Raw genomic sequence first — 21,557 nt, forward strand, 5'->3', positions numbered from 1 at the left:
ATCTGCTTTCCCTTCGCTCGTCCCCATCTTTCCCTTTGTCTAGTTCCCCTCCGCCTAATCGCTGTAATTTCCCAAACCTGCACGTGGTTTAGTCAGAGATGCTGGGGAACCTTTCCATTTCCTCTCCCCCTCCATACCAGCCCTTCCTGAGATCCGAGCTCCCTCTATCCGGTCCCTCCCAACATGCACAGCAGCCTCTGGGTGAGGGCGTTTGCTTGGCTAGCCTCCCAGAGAACATTGAGAAGCTGGAAGCAGAGAACATCACTGCAGCTCTGCTCTTTCTCTTGCTCTCATCCAGTTCAACTTTCGCTGGTGATTAAACAGAGAGAAAAAAAAAAAAAAAATCCCTCGTGTGCTCTTCTGTTTGCTCTCGTTAGAAAACCAGACAGCAGGCAAGCTTAAGGAACATCACACACCTAGGATCCGGAAGGCTGAGCTGGGTCTACGACAGGCCTGAGGCCAGCAGAAAAGCACAGCGTGTCCAAGAGAAATGTAAGATCCAAATGGCAAGGACAATGCCCACCTTGTTCACGGGCGTACTCCAAGACCTCAAAGGGTGGCTGGCAATTTCTTGGGGCTCAATGGGTAATTGTTAAGGAACAAGTAGGAGTACCTCTCCATCACGGACCCCTAGGAAGTATGGTGACTAAAATATATGTAGACAAGCAACCTGACATTATCCACAAGTAGGAGTACCTCTCCATCACGGACCCCTAGGAAGTATGGTGACCAAAATATATGTAGACAAGCAACCTGGCATTATCCTCAGAGGGCTATTAGGGTTCGGTTTGGTTTTGGTAACCAATCCACTTTTCTTTTTATCCTTGGCTAGCCTGTACCCCACAAACACACTTTTAGTACTACAGCCTCAAGATCTTCAGCTCTCTCTGGGCTTCATCACTAAAATGATAAAGTTTGATTAGATGATCTCCAATGTTGCTTCTAGCTATACAATTCCATGATGAGATGAATAAGTGAAAGATGAATGCTTTTATTGACGGTTATAACGTCTGTTCTGTCCACATATGGGCTTAGAGCACAACCCATCATTTACATCTGACTGTACTTTAGTGGAAACTAAAGTTCAAAAGGGAATTAGAACCATGAATGGCTTTTCCCAGCCTACTGTGTACACTGCAACACTGAGAAATCTGTCTTCGAGCAAGAATTCTACACCAACCAGGAAACTATTACCAATATAGTTTATAACACATCCCTTACTATAATAAATCAGAAGCCTTGATTCAATGATTCTGAATTTGGTAGAGGTTATTCCCAGCTTCATAAAAAAACCAACCACAAATGAAGATGTACAGCTGGGAGCCCATGTGCCATAGAAGCCAATATGATGGGGATCTCTTACTGCTAATGCTCCAGAGTACTCTAACTAGTATTAATGTAAATAATTAATACTAAAATGAAAATGGATAAGATTTCTTTGACAGGGCCTTGCAGTTTGGTGGCATGTGTTCAGGGAGTGCCAGCTCATTTGAATATTTGCCTAATTAGGAAGGTAAATCTGCTGTTCCCGCTGCCAGCAATCACGCCATGCATTGCAAAGCCAAATATAAGTGCCTTTGCTCTCACCCACTATCGTGGATTATCACCTCCCACGTCAGTCCCTCCAGTAGCGTGGACAACGCAGAGATGACCAAACCGTTTCTCTTCTCTCTCTGTCCTCTGCTCTCTCACCAAGCCTTGGCTCTGCCACACAGAAGTGCAGATGGCCTAGAACTCTTCTGAGGGCATGGGGTGTGAGATGACACAGAGGAATAAAGGACTTTATTAGCCCAAACGCTGAGGAAACAGAATGGTCATGCAAACACCTGGACCAGGTTTTGTACCCAGAGGATGTGTTCACATCAAATCCCACTAGAAAATGGTTCAAGGCTACCCTGGGCAAACAGAAGAGAGTCCTGATGTACGTGAGTTTCACCCCTCCTTCAGTCTCTTCTCCCCATCATCAAGCCTCGGTGCATTCTCCGCTCCAGCCACACGGGACCCCTCCCCGCTGCTCAGACACCCCAGCATCCTCCTCATCTCCGGACTTTGCTCAAGCGGCTCCATCAGTCTAGACAGTCTTTGTTTCCCACACCTGCCTGGGAAGTCCTAGCCACTCTTCAAGGTCCAGTTTGAATCTTAACCTCCCATTAAACTCTCACCAGATCATCCTGACCTCAGAAAAACGCTCTCTCCTTCTCCCCATCTTGTACGGCATTGATTTGCCCCAGTGTGCCGTGTATTAAAGTGATTCATGTATGAATGCAGACATCTTGTATTTTAAGCAATATAGGACAGCTGCATCATCTTATTCATACTTTCACCCCAACAATTCATATCACAAGCTTTATATATAACTATGGATCAGCAAGAAGCAGGATGTAGAAAGGAAGCAGTTACTACTATCCCTTGGCACCATCTGGACCAGACATCTTTTAGCACCAGTGCTCCCAGGGAGACCAACTCCCCACGCCCTAGAGCAGGAGTTATCCAACTTTAGCTAGCACATAGGAATGATCAGCAGAGTTTTGTTAAAATGCAGATTCCTGGGCCCTGCTCATACTTTTGATTCAGTAGTCTGAACTGGCAGGACAAGAATCGGGTATTTTGCAAGCCCACGCAGGTGATTCTGGGGCTGCTGGTCCTGGGACCACAGTTTGGAAATTCCGTGGGGGACTATTTCATGGGATAGAGTCAGAGGCACAGTGAAGTCAAAGAAGCCGAACAACGTGCTGCCGATTTTTCCAAAGGGAGAAGGACTATTTGGTGGAGAACCCCCAGGGATGCGTGGAATTCTCAACATCCTTCTGACCAGCAAAGGTACAAGGTCAAAGCGCTCCGGACTTTCCAAACACTGAGCTCCCTGGAAGCATCTGTGTGACCAGAGGCCAAGGCTCTTCCCTGGCAGAACACATACCCGAGTGGGACGTGGGAGTTATAACACCCACGGTTTAGCTCCCAGAGTCTGTCTGTGCTGAGATGCATAGGAACCTGCGAGAAGGACCAGCCTGAAATGGAGGAAGAGCTCTGGGGACCATCACTTGGAGAAAGGTTTCCAGAGTGAATATGGAAAATGGAGAAAATTATTCCTCGAAACAGAGCTCACCCAGTTGAGAGCAATATAAATTCCACTTTCAACAATTCTGAATCAGCACCATTATGCTTTGAGCTGCCCCTGCAGGCAACAACTCCACTCTTACACTCTAGCTTCTTCTCATTAAAGAATTGTCTTTCATGACTACTACGGGCCAGATGCCATCCTAGACCCTGGGATTAAAAGGTGAATAAGACAAGTTCCTTGCCCTAGGGTAGACAAGCACTACGGTAAATGATTGCGATACAAAGTACAAAGTGTGCTGAAAGAGGTATACAGGAGGGGCACCCAAACTCCCTTAGAGAGAGGAGGATGGAAGATGGAGACCTAATCTCAGAATTGACAGACTCCTCCAGGATTACCACGTGCAAATCAATACGCTCTCCCTCCATCCGCTCCAAGTCACTGAAGAACCTCCCAACTCAGGGAACTGACATCATCTCTTTCCCCCTGGTTATTAGAGAGGGCAGCTGACAGCTGTGCTCAGATGACCTTCTCAAGCTTTTCTCAACCGGGGGGTGATGTCTCCATTACCAACCTCTTGCTTCCCGGGTTTGCGGCCTGACTGGTGTATCCGCACAGGCCTTGGAGGGGAGGCTCAGGGCCCCTGATGGGCATGGGGCTGCCTGCCGTTAAAAGCAGGATAATTGGAGACTCACAACACCCCAGGGCTAGGGAAAGCTTTCTGGCAGGAGAACGAAAAATCAAAGTTAGCGAAGGAGGAAGAAAAGAAGTTGCTCCCCCGTTTACACGAGTTTAATTGGTGCTTAATTCATACTTACACTTCTACTTTAAAAAAAAAAAAAAAAAAAAAAGGTGTAGAGCAACAAGCAGTGCTGACTGTATCAGATGGCCAGTTATGTGAGCACTGGGTAGCCAGCATGGGAGAACTACCTGATTGATGGCGACAGCCATGCCACTCTTCACCTCCCACCGAAAGCAGCAGCCCTCCACCTCGCAGGTGTGGTGACTGAGGGGGCCCTCCCAGCCTCCAGGGAACAGGCCTGGCTTCTGTCTCTAAGTGGACATGCTGCAGAGGAGATACCATGTCTCATACAAAAAGAAAACAGATAGATGGCTAGTACTGGGCACAGAATTTTACTAGGCAAGTGTTTATTTTTATGAGGCATCAGCAATTTTTTAAGGCTACATGCCGAGTAACTACCGTCACTGATTACATCAACGGATTACCTCTGGAGAAGGAATCTCATTACATTCTTGTACAAATTGCAAAACGTAGATTAATTTCAAATTTGCTTGGCAGCCCTCTTGTACTTTTCTTGAGATCAGGGATAGGGCTGTGGGTCAGGAGAGCCAAATCACTGCAAAGAAGGTGGAAACTTGAAAAGGCTTTGCCCTTTCATTAAACAAATATGCACCGAGCACCCTGCCTTCTGTGTGTGTCAGCTCTGTTCCAGGTGCTGGACATACAGATTTGAGCAAGATAAGGTCTCATTTCTCTTGGAGTTGCACGAAACATTAACCAACTCCAAGAGCCATAAAATCCAAAGTGCTCCTGAACCCATTTAAGTAGCTACTGGGATTCATTTTCTGAACACCTGTCAGGGCTTGGTACCTGTAATCCAGGAGTTGTCAACCTATTAGCCCTGAGAGGGAAATCTACAAGAGGCAGCAAAGGATTAAGGGGGGGTTGGTGGGGGGGACTAGAGGAGGAGCCAAGTGACATACATCCTGAAGATGGATTAATTCATGTAAGATGGAAACGTAAGGTAATAGGAAAGACATACATCCTGAAGATGGATTAATTCATGTAAGATGGAAACGTAAGGTAATAGGAAAGACAAAGCAATTGAAGAGAGAACTTGAAAAAGGAGAAACATAACCATTTCTTCCAGTTCAACCTGTCTCATAATCATAGTAATGACAATTTCAAAAACGAGTTATTATTTCTCATCAATTAAATTAGCATACACTTGAATGAAAAAAGAATTTTCAGTGTAGGTAAATTTAGGTAAGATGAAACTAGCCCAAGTTTTCTGAAAGGAAATTTGTCATTGTTTATGAAGAAACTAAAACTAAAAAAAAAAGGTATGTACCTTTCGAGCCAATAATTCCTATTCTAGAAATTTATCCTCAGCAAATTATCAAAAACATGGTTAAAGATTTACACACAAGGGTTATCATTACAACATTATAACAGCCTAAAATTAGAACCACATAAACATTTAACTTGAAAGGAAAGGTTAAGTAAATTATGAATATCCATATGGTAGAGTATTATGATGCCATTAAAATTATGATGAGAAGTTTTGAGGCCAAGTTTTAATGCTTATAATTATAAATAAAAATTGGGATAAAAAATTATATAAAAAGTATGATTTACAACATGGAAAGAAATGCAAAAGGATATATGAAGTAACAGTAATCTGTCTATTGGTAGTAGAATTTTAGATGATGTTTTTCTGCTCTTTTATACTTTCCTATAAAACTTTTCTATAATAATCATGTTTCATCTTGAGCATCAGGAGAAATGAAATAAGCTGATGAAAAAGAGAGAGAAAATAGGAGAAGGGGAAAACATTAATCTAATGAGGAAGAACAGGAACTGGGATGGGGGTGGGTGGTTAGAGGGAAGGATTACAACCGGAGACTTAAAGGAGGATTCAGATGGCAAACGTTCGCTGCCAGAATAGCACTTGATGACGATGTCTGTCTCAGATTTCCTCCTTCCTTTCACGATTAATCAGATTTGACATTCAGTTTCAATCTCCCTGACAACGCTTAAATAAATCTGACCTGGGTCTATAGGATTGTAAAAGTCTCATTTGGTTCCCACCATTTTCAGCCTCCAAGGTGAATCCTAGTTGGTCCTAGAAACTTTATGTATTGACTCATGAAAAAAAAAAAATGCTCCAATAGAATCATAGCATTTTCAAAAGTTATTTCAAAAAATCTTTTGTAGCATAATCAGATTTCCCCTCCCCCCCAAAAAAAACAACATAGCACTGAGTGTAATCAATTGACTCTTTAGTTTAGATGCTTTCTCTAGAGATTCCATATCTCACTGAAGGAGATGAATTAGTCTTGGAAAGCTTCTGAAAGGGTGCCCTGTCTATTCGGCACTTACCTAGAGTACAGTGAACTCTTAATACTTAATGAGGCAGCCGACGATGATGACTAAGTTAGCGAACATGGAGACAGCATCCCATTTCCACGCACTACCAGGATGGCCGCTGAGAGAAGGGACAAAAACTACCGCATAGAGGAGACACTTGGCTCTTCCTCATTTTCTTCATTCATTCACCCATGGGTCATCCCCAGCTGATGGCAGCCCAGTGTCCCCAGAGAGTGGGCTGAGATTGGGGGTTCTGACAGCTGAGAGGGAGGGTGCCGGCCATTTCCTCACCAGTGTCTTTTGGCCGTGTAATTTTAATAAGCTCAACCTCAAGAAAGGAAAGAGGAGCCTGAGATCATGCTGAATTATTCACAGCTCCAATCGGGTAAGGCAGAAGAACCCCTCTTCAGAGAGTAAGTAATAGCTCCTCATTGATTTTTTTCCCCCTTCAGGATCCCTAGGTGAGAATCCAGTTTAAATATCCAAAGATAGAAGAAAATCTAACTATCCTCTTAAATCTGAGTTCATGAGTAATTGGTATATTTGCAAACTGTGTTACAGTTGACAATTCTATTCTCAAGAATAGTTTCAGAGAGATTGGTATATTTAAATTTATTTAAATATAACATATACACAAAAACTAATTTTTATAGATTAATGACCATGATCAAAGAGGTCTTGTTTAATGACAGAATGAAAACTGTTGTTAGCCTTGAGACTTGAAGGCCAAAGAGATGTATGATTCATGCATTTATTAGATGCCAAAGTTGAATTAGCTCTGGATGTAATGAATGTACCTTATTTCTACATACAGAAAGAGAAATGTAAGCTCGACAAACTATAGTTAATTCTTCCCTACAGTTCAAGGAAAGCTTACTTTCCATATTCTCAGCCCATAGTTAGTGCTAATAAAGTTGTTCTCGAAATAAAGTCTCCATGCCCCTGTAGGGAAGTGAGTTAGAGACCAGCTCGTTCAGACCTTGTCCACAGATCAGAATCTCAGCCCTTCCCCATAAAGCACTTACACAAGCACACCCACCTAGCAGGTGGCCTCCCCTCCTTATTTTACCAAGTCTCACATAATCCACTGCAGAGAGTCCAGTCCAGACCACCGTGATCTCAGGCCTGGAACATCACAGAAGGCCCCTCAGAGTCCAGACTCCTCTCCATCCATCCCAGACAGAGCTGATGGATGAATTTCCTAAGGTATCATAAAGTCGTAACACTCACACTACGTGGCTCTACCTCGAGTTATTTAACTCCTGGAAGCCTCAGTCTCCTTATCAGTAAGCTGTAATAATAATAATATGCTCCTCATAAGACAATTGAGGTTTAAGTGAAATAATGCATGCTGGGGATGTAATACAGCCGCTGGCCCGTGGTCAGGCTTCACCAATAAGTGGGAGTTATTATCTCAAGAGAATGCAAGCTCCATGAGGGCAGGAATTGCTGGCTCTTTCATCTGGTGCCTAGAACAGTTCCCAGTAAATAGTAGGAACTCAATAAACTTACCAAATGAAGTATTTCAGGCCCATTTCAATGCCACGATTGCTGCCCCGTTATCCTTGGCTGAGATGATCTTTTCCTCCTGTGGATGCTGCTAATAGCGTTTTGTTTGTCCACGTCCTGTAGCGCCGGCCCCTGCTGTCTCAAGGTGATATCACTGCCTTACGTCCTCTAGTGTAAAGCCCCTCTTCCACTGCCCGGTTCAGATGCTGTGCACACCGCAGGCCCTCAACCAGGCATGAAGAGCCTGCCGGGTCATTCCAAGAATGACCAAAGATGGATCCTCGTTAGCCAGAGCCACAAAGCTCTGATGGGGAACTGTCAACACTTAGTATCCCAGCCCTTCTCCTCCAATTTAGTGAGGAAATGGAGCCGAGTTAGTAATCTTTTTAACTGCACACTTCTGTTAGTTCTGCCAAGCTAAATAGCAGCTGGGTTTCAAACCTTAACCACAGACCAGAGGTTCCTACTCTTTTTGAAGTGTAGAAGTCATCTTTACTTCCAGGAAACAAAACGATCCCTTTGGGGCAGGAGCTGATGGCAATGTGAACGAGGGGAGGGTAGCACAATGTAACGCTAACATGACGCATGGAAAAAGCCAGGCTGGGGTGGGAACGGGTGCTGGCTGGGTGTCGGCATTGCCCCCCCCAACGCACACACACACACACACACACACACACACACACACACACACACACACACACACACACACACACTCACAGCCAGAAGGAACGCGCCCCTCCTTCTCCTCTATCCCCACCCCCAAGAGGGCGTGCCCAGGAGCTTAGGGAGGAGGTAGCTTTTGTACGGTTCCTTGTCCTGGTTTCCCCGGCAACCGTGCAGCATCTAGATGCTCCAAGAGTGAGGCGGTGGGATGCGGTGGTGTGAGGAACACGAATGCTGCGTCCGTCCCAAGTGGTGTCACCTCCACACCCATGTTTAGCAGCCTCTCAGCCCCAGAAGGTCCCCCCGACACACTCCCCTCTCCAACTGCTCATTTCTAATTTGGTGCCAGATGCCCAAGCAAGGAGCCTCAGGGCAACGTTACATGAAGAACCTCATTTTACCAACGTGAACTGAGAGGTGGGGCCCGAGACTGACCGATACCTAGGCACCAAGGATGCTTGATGTCTTGTGGCTGGGTTTCTGGATATCAGCTAAGCCTACACAGGACACATCATGGGGCATGAATTAACTTTGTATCAGTAGCTGGTTATGGGCTGAGAACAAGGGACAGGGGAGTCTGAGCTGTCACCCCACTGAGGGTGTCTAATTTGGGGGATCCAGCCTCAGAACAACAGATGTAGAAACGGGAGACCGCAAGACCATTCAGAGGCATATTGCCTAGAAAGTAGAAGATACAGTCTCCAGCTTTGAAATGAGCTCTATTCTAAAACCTCATTAGTAAGTCAGTTATTTGGAATTCAGAAACCATTTCCAGAGAAGTCATATCTGTTATAAATGATGATTGGGTTTCTAGGCTAGTCCACAAAAGCCTATTTAACTCATAATGTAGATGAAATACTATACTCTTGCAATGAAAAGCAACAGAAAAAAATCCTGTTGTGATACCAGTAATTAAATGAAAAAGAAAAACAGAGAAGTGGAAAATAAACAGCTTTCTTTCGTTTCCTTTGACTACTAGAGCTCTTGGATGGAGGGGGGCGTGGCGGGGGCAGCTCTCCTGGTTGCTCCTGGGGAGGGCTCTTCATTTACTTTAGACAATGCGATGGAGGGAAAGGAGCTGATGGTGGGGGAGGGCCGGCTGGAGGACGAATTTGAGTTACCCTCTGGGATAATGAAAAAAAAAAGCATATTTGGGAAAGCAGGCAGAGAGGGGAGAAGAAAAAGTGAGTAGGCTTGTCTCGTGTCAATAAGACGTAGGTGGGGGGGGGGACCCACGGAGTGAGGAAAGAGCGTGAACTTTGCATTCACAAAGGCGTGGGTTCTAGTTCTGCCTCCCAAAGGTACTCAGGCTGGGCAGCCCTGCAGCCCCCTCTGTCCCAGCTGGCAGGTTACCAGCTGTCTCCAAGGCCAACTGATCTCCCTGCAATTCTTCGTCCCTCTTAGTTGCTATCGGGGAAGGGCAGAAGCCAAGACCAACCACCCCATGGCCCCCTGTGGGCGCTGAGCTGAAAATAAGGAAATCCCTTCCCCCAGGACAGGAACATCACCTCCGGCACCTCCCTCTCTGTCTTAGCCTCTTCCTGGACCCTCCTTTCCCTATACCAACACTCTCACAGTATCCTCTTTGGGAATGTGTCTTTTCCTTTCAGGAAAAGGAAAGGATCTCATCATGGTACATACTGGAAACCGCAGCCTTCCTGGAAGGCAGGGATGGGCTACAACAGGAGAGAATCATTTCCATACTTCCCTTGACAATTTCAATACAAATGTACTCACAGTGTATTTACCTTCAAAGCTCTGAAAATGTTACCTTTTAGACACTCAGCATGTAAATCTTCTTTTAGAGACTCACGTTATGGTCTAAACTGCATTCTTATTGGACACAACTGATAAATTAGAGCTGCTTCTGCTGCACTATCCCAGTGAGGGTCCCAAACCCTGCCCATTCTCTGCTCTTAAAACTCCTTTCACAATATGCCACACTGTGGCCATTCAGCACATAATACTGCTTAGCCGCTTTCTACTCCCACACTGGAGACGCCCGATGCCGGCTCCCATCTCTCTCTCTCTCTCTCTCTCTCTCTCTCTCTCTCTCTCTCTCTCTCTCTCTCTCTCTCTCTCTCACACACACACACACACACACACACACACACACACACACACACACACCTGTGCAGACAGCAAACCCACAGCAGACCCACCAATACATACAGCCACACACGAGGCACACTCACCCACACAGGCTGCACAGAGTTGAACAGAAAAGCCCCCAAGTCCACGAAGTATCATTTTAGAGCCTTTCCCCCATTTCCTATGGGGAACCCAGTGCCTGGCACAGCTATGCTCCGATAATAACAGCACCTAATGCTACTTGGTATCAGCCTTTCCAGAGTTACTGACTGATTTCACATGAATCATTTTATTTAAGTTTTAGAAAACTCTCAAGACAGGTAGTATTACCTCCGGTTTACAGACGACTGTACTGGGTTTCAAACACTCACGTAGTTTGCCCAGGGTTATACACCTAGAGAGCAACAGAGCTGGAACTCAATGCCATGTCCCCTAGCTTGAAGTCCGTTTTGAAAGGAGAACATTGCAGAGACAAGATAGAGATTTCAGGCTAGATAACAGGAGGATGCCCCCACAATAGGGGAAAAAAAGAAAACACACCTCACCTCTTCCATGCTGTTTTATTCAATTAACAGAAAGAAATATGGAAAAGTTAAATTACCAAAGCTATAACCAAGTAGAAACAGACAACACCCGACACACAAATAATTTAAAAGTCCTGCTTCTGTGTGAGAGGTGCAAAATGCATTATTTCCTCTCCCAGCTCCCGTCCAAAGCCCACCCACACTCTCTCCTCTCCTGAGCCTTCACTGACCACTACAGCCCCCTGCCCTCAATGCCCTCCGGACCAAGAGTTCTCAAGCTTTAATGTGTTAAGAATCACACAGATTCCTGGGCCCCACCCACAGAGATCTGGAGTCAGTGGCTTTGGGCTGAAGCCCAAGAATTTGCATTTCTAGCAGGTTCCCAGATGGTGCTGATACTACTGGTCCATGAACCACACTTGCGGAGCTCTGACAGGACCTTTACCACACAATGCAGAACCTGATTACTTTCTCTGTTAAGTGATTCTGGTTCCCAGATGCCTCTTCCCCTACCCTCCCTGTAGTCCTACCATCTTCAGAAGCAGCCTCATCCCCAAATCCCAGGACCAATCCTGATCACAGTTGGAGACTGCTGCTCTAAGATCGTGCCCCATTCTTGTTCAAGGCATAGTACCCCTGACCTTAAAACTGGGCTTCTCTCCTAGTTGCTGTTCTCTGTTTCTTATTCTAACTCCCTAATGTTCCAGATTTCTCGGGAACTAGCGCCTGTCTTCTCCTGGCCAAGCCTCTCCCCTGTTGGATCACGTAGTCCTGAAACGCCAAAGCAGCACTTACTGTATTCATACCTGCTGACCCACTGCCCTGATGACAAGTGTCTGCTGCCCAGATATCCGTGTCTCATCCAACCCAGATTCCCTATTGCTGAGCTGTCCCTGCCCGCTGGAACACTCAGCTCCTGGTCCTGTTTCACCCCCTCACTGCTGTAGCTCACCTGCACAGTGAGCTTCTGTTGTCTGAGCTGTTGGAAAGACGAATCACCTGCAATACTGAGCTTCCTTTTCAGCACCTAGAGCTGGGACAGTTCCCCTAGAGGGCCCAGAGAGAGCAGATCCTAGACCATCCCCACTTTTCCCTGGCCTGTTAAAAAAACAAACAAACAAACAAAAAAAAAACAGGCCAAGCCTCTGTGATATGGTAGTTTTGCCTTATGTTTTGCCTTTATGTCGCCTGCAATGAGTTCTTGCCAATTTAAATGTGGAGGTCGGGACCCATGATGTGTGCGTGCCAGCCGCATTAGCCTGCACTCTGCGTAGTCGATAAACATTAAGCAACAAGCAGTTTGATCCCTTGCCTAGTTGGCACCTGGAAATATATCATCCAATTTGGAAAGCAGGATACCTTTTAATATCCCCTCCAGCACCTAACACGGGCCTTCTCACGGAACAGGCACTCCATGAATACTGAATGAGTAAATGAACAAATGGATGAGGAATGCCAGTGGGGTTGCACCCAGGTCTCCTTTGTGGTGTCCAGATCAGTGTGCTTGGCCAGAAGAAAACACCTTCCAATCCGCAGAAGCTAAGAGAATGCCTCTAGGCCAGACTCCCAACTAATTCCCAGCACAAAATTGGACCTACCCATTCAGATGAATTGTGGCTTGAAGACTGCAATTACAGCAGCACAGTGGTTCTCAGCTTTGTTTCAGTACCTGGCTATCTTTAACAGAAAAGGTTGTGCCCTACTCCACCCCGCCCCTCACTCCAGGCCTCCTCCCTTCCCTACTCCTAAGGCCGCCTCAAAAATAAACTCTCCCTCTTGTCCACTCCATTTCCGCCACCGGTTCCTAGCCAGGCCACCATCTAAGTAGGTGGGATCAACAGCTACGCATGTTACAATTTTAAAGTATCTCCACATGACCCTTAACACCTCACTGTCACGCCTTTGGGTGAAGTCTCCTGAAAAATAACAATGCTATCAGGACGGGTAACCCAAGAAGACATTAACACCTTAAAAAAGTTCATCCAATTAAGTAAACGTGCTGTCTAGCAGAAGCCTGAGGGAATGGGACAGAAGAGAGGTAGGTTTTGACAGGCAGGGAAAGCTGTGAAGGAAAGGAGTCCTGGCATGAGTTACAGCTGCCAGAGCAGGTGTAGGTGTGATACCACATTAAGGGGTGCGTATTCTCTGCCTGGCCTGTTGCCAAAATACCATAGGAGCTCTGGGAGGACAAGCATAGGGCAGCCTCTGGGCTGCAGGCTTTGGGTATCCTGAAAGGTTTACAATGTTCCCTGCAAGGGCTTGGGGGCAGAGAGACGCGGGATGGGTTGCAAAAAGCAAAGACTTTAGAACACCAAGCGACACATGGGGATGCTCTGTCAGTTGAGTTCCTGTGCTACCAAGCTTCCACAATTCTGGGGATGGTTTCTTGCTAGGGATGGCCCCCATGGATGCCAGTCTTGCAAGCAAGAAGCAGCTCACAACAGATTGCACACAGTCTGTAAGAATCTCACACTGGCTGGGCTCAGAGGCAGATGCAGGGGAAGGAAAACGGCCAACACTGCAGGGGACCGAAGCGTCTCTTGTCTAGGATGTTTACCTCATTAGGCTGTTTTACGTAACATCAGCCAAAAACAAAGAAAAATAGCTGGAGGGTGTCTGCTGGAGTTCAGACCCGGATCCTGAGTCTCAGATTCTTCTGAGGCCAAGAAGGGACCTCTAGGCAGCCCCTTCCTCCCTGGCATGGTTACCCCATCTGCAAGAGGTAGTTATCGTTGTTATAATTACTCTTATTATCATCCCAACCCCTCGGGTCTAACATTCCTTTTGTCATAACCAGGGATGGCTGGGGGACGAGGGACCAGAAACCTAGGCAACTCTTAGGCTGTGAGGCCAGAGGTCTGAGTAGGAGTAAAGTTCAGAGGGCAGATGAGCAGGCTGGTCCAGAAGGGCCAGGACAGTCCATCAGGAAAGGAGAAGCTAAGCGCCATCGGGCAAGAAGCCAACACAAGTCCAAGGCCAGAAGGCCAATGCCAGTGGGGAGGGGCAAGGAGCAGCTTTGGGCCCAGGAGGTGGGCGGTACCTGGGGGGTGGCTGGAGGGAGTCTTAGCACCAGGGAGACTGGGGTTCAGGGGCAGGATGTGCTAATCCTAGAAAGAGGGGAGGGTGTGGAAGAGACTACGGAAGAGGCTAGAAGAGGGGGAACCGGGTAGGGCTTGGCCAAGCAGCGTAAGAGAAGAGTTCGGCACCAAGACCCACAGCAGATTAGCAGACAGGCTGGGCGTCCCACCGTGCACAGCCTGGGTGGGGCTGGTCCCCCCAGACCGAGCTAAGCTACAGGCCTCCACGGTGGGCGGTCAGGAGTCTTGGGGTCAGGGATCCAAGCGCGTCACTCAGGTGCGTGCGTTAGACAAGACAGCTCTGAATTTTATTTCTTCTCTCTCTTAGCAGCACTTCCACTGAAATGTCCTCGCTCTTTCTCCACGAAGCCTCCATCTCTGCTCCCTCCCTCCCCCAGTGCCCTTTCCCTCCTCTTCTCCCTCCCTCTTTAACTACATATCATATTGCTTCTGATTCCACTTTGCAAAGCTGCTGTGTGAGGCTGTGTTTGTGGGTCACTGGGGGTGGGGAGTGAGCCCTCAGGAGGACGGCGGGGGGTGTCAGGGGGAGGAGATCATCTCTCCCTCCCTCCCTGGCCGGTTGGAAATGTGCTGTGTGACCACCCAATTTAATTAGCTGAACTTTCAGTCTTGACAGAAGGAAGCTTTAAAAAAACAAAACAAAACAAAACAAAACAAAACCTCGAGCTTTCTTGGCTCTCAGCCTCTTGAAAGATAACGGACAGGATGCGATTGCAGGTAAGCGGAATGCCCAGCTCCCGGATTCCCACTGCCAGGGGCAAATCAACTGGGAGCTGAAACCTCCATCTTGAAAACACCAAGTGGAATGAGAGAACCTGAGCTCACGAGCACACGACTCCGGAGCCTCAGGGCTTGGACCCCGGGGGACACTTGGCAGCAGCTGCCCAGAGTCCCTGACAAGCAGGGTTGGAGACCAGGGGGTGAGAAAGGGCTGCCCTCCTCACACCTTCCAGTGGGTACCTGCCCGGCAGCCCCCAGGCAGGCCCCCCGCTGTGCCCCCTGCCACCCGTTCCCCCAGCCCCCCCCAAGCCCAGCTCCACTCCATGCCAGCTCCTCCTCGCAGAAGCACCCACATCTCAGCAACATCATCTCCCCAGAGCCTGCTTTCTCAGCACCCTGGCTGCCCAGTCCCTATCACAGGCCACCCAGGACCCCCTCCCACCCCCTGCCCTGCCACTGGCAGCATCCAGGCCCCAGGCTGTGCTGAAAGCGCATTCCAAAGGGACACCAGTGACAGTGAAAGCAGAGGCACGATCACTAGGGATGGCCTCAGGGGCTCCTGGGGGTTACACAAGGACACAGAATTCTCCAAACAAGCACAGCAACCCAAGCCTGAACTTCAGAGCACGAAAAGCCCGTGGGGATGTGTTCTAGTGAGAGGAGGAAGTGGCACCGTTTAAGACGTCACTGTACTGCCAGCCTGCTTCCCCTGACCACTGCCAATCTGACTCTGTCATATTGCAAACATTAAACCAGACCACCCACCCAGAGAGTGGCATTAGCCAAGCTCACCTCCTGTAGCCACTGCCCCGTCGTCACTGGCCCAGGGATACTCACCCGCCCTGCTCCAGCCCTGGGGGTGGCAGGAGGGTCCAGGTCAGGAGAGCAGCGCACCCTCGGAGCCACGGAGGCTGGACCAATGCCACGTGGGGTCACTGCGATCTCATGGGAGGCAGCAGACAGGGAGGAAGTCAAGGTGGGCTGCCCCAGGCAAACAGTCAGGTCTGGGTGGATTGAGGGCACGGTCCCAACTATCGAAGGAGTTCTGCCTTCTCTGGGGGAGCTCTGTGCCAGGGTGGGAAGGAGAAACAGGTACACCCAACACTTCCTCGGCAATCACCATCCAAAACAGATTCAGAACCTTGTCACCAAATCACCCAGAGAACTCAGTATTCAAACCTCCATAGCAGAGACCACCCAAAACACACACACGCACACGCACACACACGTGCACATGCACACATACACACGCACAAACACACTTGGTTCTCCGACCTCTACTCCCCAGAGTCTTGGTTATTATCTCTTTACACTTGGATTTATAAACCTAGCGACCTACAGACAATTTTCTTCTTTCACCTGCTATTCATGTGACCGTAAGGTGAATGAGCTCTCAGCCAAATAGTTAAGCCTACCATTGGTGGGATTAACTGTTCAAAAACCACAGCATAGTTTTAAACCAAATGGTGCTTTTCTTATTTGAAAAAAAATTTTTCCACAACAGTGTTTGATGACCGCATGCAAATTCTTGATGAAAATGTAGGTATAACCTAAGTTTAACCAAAGTCCAAAATAGTTACCAGAAGTTATTTCAGGAGAAAAAAAAAAAATCAAATTTTTTGCTTTGGCAAAACTTACTTACTGAGAAAAATTACAGAATGTAAGGTATTACGGCGAAATTATAAAACGATAACCAACCTAGTATTAAAGGAAATTATTTGATCCCACTGACAGTATTAAACAATACAGGACTCTCAAATAAGTAAAGAAATCAGGAGTCTGCTTTTTTTTTCTAATTTCCAAAGCTTGATCATAGGGGTTTGCTAATCTTTGACAGTTGCTACTTAATTTCAAAGGGGGCTTATGTGCCCATTTCCCACCTAATGTCATCCATATCTGACCTTTGAAAATTACAACTGACATTTACTACACTTCCCCATTGTGCCAAAGGCCAATCGCGTTCCGCAGCAGCTTCAGGTGTGACCCATGCTCACCTGCTCTCTGGCTAAAAATAGTTGTCATCGATGTCGGGAATGGCGAACGTTCTCTGCCTGCTTCACAGCCCATCAGGTCACTTTGTGAAACAGGCAGATGAATCCCTCACCAAAGGGGAGCCTCGACTTCACCCATCATGGGGTGCCCAAAACTTCTGCATGTATCAGTCGCTGAGATGGCTTTTATCAGTTAAAAATAGATCTGTTAGCACCCCCCCATTCACCACAGCAGAGCCTGCACGCTCGATTTTGCAGAACCTAAGGGCACTCCAGTTTCAAAACAAGAACCCGGGTGACACTGGGCTCAGAGAAGGTCCATAAAGCTTAGCATTAGCCTCCTCTCTACCTTTGCTAACACCATGTAACATATTTTCAGTGATGCCCTTGAAATGCATCTGTGCAATTTACGCTAGAATAATTCTTCTTGCTGAAAAACTTTCACAAACTACCTTAACTGCTTGAAGCCATTACACTATATTGTAATTAGTGCATTGCCTTGTAATTTTTTGCTTTGTGAATGTATCTCTCCACTCCTCCCCACCCTCCTCCACCTCCAGACATGAGCTCTTTGAAAGAGCTCCCTGTGGCCTCGGTAACCATGTGCCTGGTACACAGAAAAACTCGGTAACTGTGATTGAATTGAGTGAATCTGAATTGAAGCCGAAATACGGACACCTTCTTCCTTCTGAGATTCCATGATGGCCCTCCCCTCCACTGCATTGCTTAAGTTATATTTAAGTGGTTATTCTACCAAGCTTGTCGTATATCTTGAACGTGCATTGTAGGTGTCTCTTAAGTGACTATCCTAGACCAGTGCAACTTGACAAATAAGCAGTCATTGTCAGGGGTTCATATACTTGGCTCTTTACATGTCTCCCTCCAAAAAGGAAATTAATAACCCTGATTACTAGTGTCCCTAAGGCAAATCTCACATTAAAATTAAATAAGTATGTGGTATGCTTAGCTCAATGTCTAGCACCTGAGGATGCCCATTGGACATTAGCTCCCTGTTCCCAGGTTCTGGTTCGTGTCTCCAGCAGTGATAAAGCTTGTGGGGGCGGGGGGAGAGAACCATTTGGTTAACGCATTCCTATCTGCTCATACCCGCCCTACATCATTTTGGGCCACTGGTATTAGGTAACACTCATCCAGACACCTAGTCAGAATCTTTTTCCTGAAACCAACAAACGATTGCTCTGTTTAATTTTACTTGTCTCTCACCCCACCCCCACTTCAAGCTATGGTGATTTGATTAAAACCAAACCAAAAAGTGGAACATACCTGGTGGGCCCCATGCATGCAAAAGACAATGAGGCGACAATAAAGAGAAAAAAGATGGTTTTGACCTTCTTCAAAGTTTACCGATTACAGAATCCTTGTTATCAAGAAACAAAGAGCCTCCTTCACATATAAATATAAACTGGAAGTTAATCTTGTGACATTATGTGAAAAAAGCTAGAATCGGGAAGAAATGACAAATGCACCAGAGGCGACGTGGAGCTTACTAAGAGGAAGAATGTGTTCACATGAAGAACAGTGCTGGTGACGAAGGAGAACTTTCCTGACACAAACAGGCAGGCGGATCCCCATGGAGCAGAAAAAAGGTAAAAATAGCCAACCAACTCTGTCTGCTCATTAAGTCACCCTCTCCTCCTAATTTAAGTCTCTGAGAATCCCTGACCAAGAATTTCCCTAACCAATGGAGGCAGATAGTCTGATCCTCTCTGAGCAGTCACATGCGAACACGGGTCCCAAAGCCTAACCATTCTAGGGGAAACAGAAACTTGTAAGTTGAGGACCAGCCCCTCCCCCTTCGTGACCCCTCCGACATGCAAATTCCCAGTGCCATGCTGCCTGCAACCACCACCGGGTCTCAGCAGGTCTTACCCCGTACAGAGGACAACACGAGGGGTTGGCAGCTTGCCACAATAACACCCCAAGCAACTTGGAGACACACTGGACTCGAATCCCAGGAGTTGCTTTGGTCAGATAGGTGAAATCTTAAATGCCTACCAGGATGGCGAAGCAAGACCACTGATCACCGTCTAACTGCTGGTCGTTTTTTGTTTTAATTGTAGAAGCCAACTCCTCAAAAGCTACAATGCCATCAAAACCAACCGAGGCAACCGTGACCCACAGACCTCGACACTTTAAGGATCGCCGCCAAGTTCTGAGACTGTCCACAGGTCTCACACGGAGGTGCATCCGTCCATCCGGACCGAGCCGCTGACGGGTATCCAGTCTCCGCGCCCTCCAAAGGTCACAGCCAGAGAAAGAAACTCAGGTGTACTTACGCAGGGCGTGCCACTCATCCTGGCGGATGGTCTTCGTGATGTTGAAGGTGAGGTTCCTGGGGATGGTGGCTGAGGAGTAGTGGTATTTGATGTACGTGCATCTCTCAATTTCTCCTGGCAAAGAGAGACAGGAGACCAAATGTTAATGAGGCAGCAACCAGCTCTGGGGCAGTCTCCAGGATCCATTTTTCTGTCCTGGGGCAAGGGACTTGTTTCATATTGGGCCTGGTGACAGCTATATTTGACATGTACAAGGTAATAACCTTGACTCCAAAAGAGCAAGAGAGTAGGACAAAATCAAACGCCATGGATTTAGATAGAAAAACACACCTCTGGCATCATTCAGAGGTGGGAAGAGTCAATGTTTAGGCTGATAGCAGCTTGTTAAGAAAGTAGTAGCCATGTGTGTTTCACCTTAGGAAAATCAACTTTCATATCAAGGGAGGAAGCTCGGCATCTAAAGACGTTTAGAGTTTGCACCCACAGACCAGTAAAGAGCAGGCCTCGGCCTTAATCAGGTAGTACGTGCTGTCTTGTGGAATGCTGAGCTAGAGGGGGCCTCTTGCCTTTTCTCTATCCCCTGCCCCCCCAGCCTCACCTCTGAACACAAAGCATTCAAATCCATCTGTATCTCCTTGAACCAGTCTCTTCTCAGATTTCTTGGACAAAATTGAAGCCCCCTGACATACTCAACACCTGGTCCCATAGGACTTTTACTGAGAAGTTATCAATCAATGCATGCTTTGCTAGTCAGACTGTCAAAATAGTCCTACATCTTAGAGCAGAGGCCCTCCAAGTGTGGCCCTGGGATCACAGCGTCAGCATCCTCTGGGAACTTTCTAGAAATGTCATTTCCCAGGCCTGACCCCAGACCTGCTAAATCAAGAACCCGGAGGTAGAGCCTGCAATCTGAATTTTAATAGGCCCCCCCAGGTGATTCTGTAGCACGCTTGAGTTTAAGAGCCGACACCTTCGAGAATCTAACAGAATTGCCAAAGCGTGAATTTATAAATCCGCCATGTTTGCAAATTCCAAAAGGAAGGCATGATTAGGAGCCCTCGGCCTCCTGCAGACACTTCCATCGACCCTTGCTTATCTGGGGGATGTTAAAACTCAAGGTCAGCGCATTGTGAACAATCAGGAAAGGTGTCATTTTTAAAGGTTAGGGGTTTTAAAATTTGGTTTTGCACCTGAATGGATTCTGATGGGAATCCATTTTGCACCCCACTGATTTTCAATGTATAAGTGGTGGCACCTGATTCAATGGTCGGATCCCTGGCTAACTGTCAGCAGGGAACCTGGCAATTGGTGGAGTGCAGTAATTTAGACAGCGCCTTATTGTAAATCATATCTGGACAACCGCCCACTGCACATTATTGGCAGACACCCCTCCAGTGGGATAGACGCTGTCCAAAGGCGCAAAGCTTGAGGAAAGTGTTATGCACTATTTTTCTTTTAATTTCTCAACTCCTCCGCCTTTTTCCCCTTAGCCTACAAACATTCTGAGTCTCTCACATGCCCCAGACCACATGCCCCCACACCTCTGTCTTCCTTCTTCCCTAAGTTGCTAATACTTCTAGAAAAAGTAGTCTGCCAGACAGTCTCCGCTTCTTCAACCCACATTCATACCTCATTTCCGTAACAATTTCCATTAATAGCATCACCGCCCATCATCCAGTCCACATCACAAACCCCAGTCATCCCCAAGGCTTTCCAGCTCTAGGGGTGCCACTCCTCCTTGACATCCAACTGGCCACCAAGTTTTGTCAGTTCTGTCTCAGAAACGTCCCTGGAATCCAGCCTGCCCGCTCTGTCCCCACTCCATCATAGTTGCACAAAAACAATGACTGATCCCAGCAAACAGCCACATTTACTGAGGACTTACTAGGTAGGAGAGACTTGCCAAGAGCCTTGTAGACCAGTGGTTTCCAACTTTACTCACGCCCTGGTGCATGTAGAAGAGGTGTGTGCAAGGCAGCCGGGATAAGCAGATAGGCTGCTGCGTCCGGTCCAGCCTCGGGGAGGGCTGAAGGAGCCACACCTCAGCCACCCGTAACCTATTCGCGGCTTCTGTACTTGTCCCACCAGCGGGACACTCTGTTACGAACACTGTCCTACTAATCCTTTCTACAACCCAATTAAGTAGGAGTTATGATGATCACCCCTATTTTACGAATAAGAAAATGGAGGCTCAAGAAGATTAAGTGACTTGCCCAAGGGAGAAGCAGTGCCAGGATGAGAACTCAGAAGCGTCTGATGGGAGTCTCCTCCACCAGGCCACCCTCCGCACCGCTGCTCGGACCGCATCCCAGAAGGAAAATGCATTCCAGAAAATGCAGTCTCTTTCACACACGGGATAAACCCAACACTCCCGGCAGAAAGTCCCAGCCCCGACTGGGCCCCAGCCACTACACACCCTAGGCTCCAGCCAGGCGCCCCCCCCCCCCCCCCCCCCCCCGCTCCCCTGATAATGCCCCCTCCCCTCACGCCTCTC

General features: G+C 47.4%; 1 protein-coding gene across 1 annotated transcript in view; it reads right to left on the reverse strand.

Moving 5' to 3' along the window:
* The window catches only part of TMEM178B (transmembrane protein 178B), a 380,965-nt gene that overhangs the window by 243,257 nt on the left and 116,151 nt on the right, over positions 1 to 21,557 (reverse strand). Inside the window, exon 3 of the mRNA XM_055084681.1 lies at positions 19,064 to 19,177. Coding sequence (XP_054940656.1) covers positions 19,064 to 19,177 — 114 coding nt within the window. The remainder of the gene's footprint in view (positions 1 to 19,063; positions 19,178 to 21,557) is intronic.

Source organism: Physeter macrocephalus, chromosome 5, assembly GCF_002837175.3.
Source record: "Physeter macrocephalus isolate SW-GA chromosome 5, ASM283717v5, whole genome shotgun sequence".
Classification (NCBI taxonomy): domain Eukaryota; kingdom Metazoa; phylum Chordata; class Mammalia; order Artiodactyla; family Physeteridae; genus Physeter; species Physeter macrocephalus.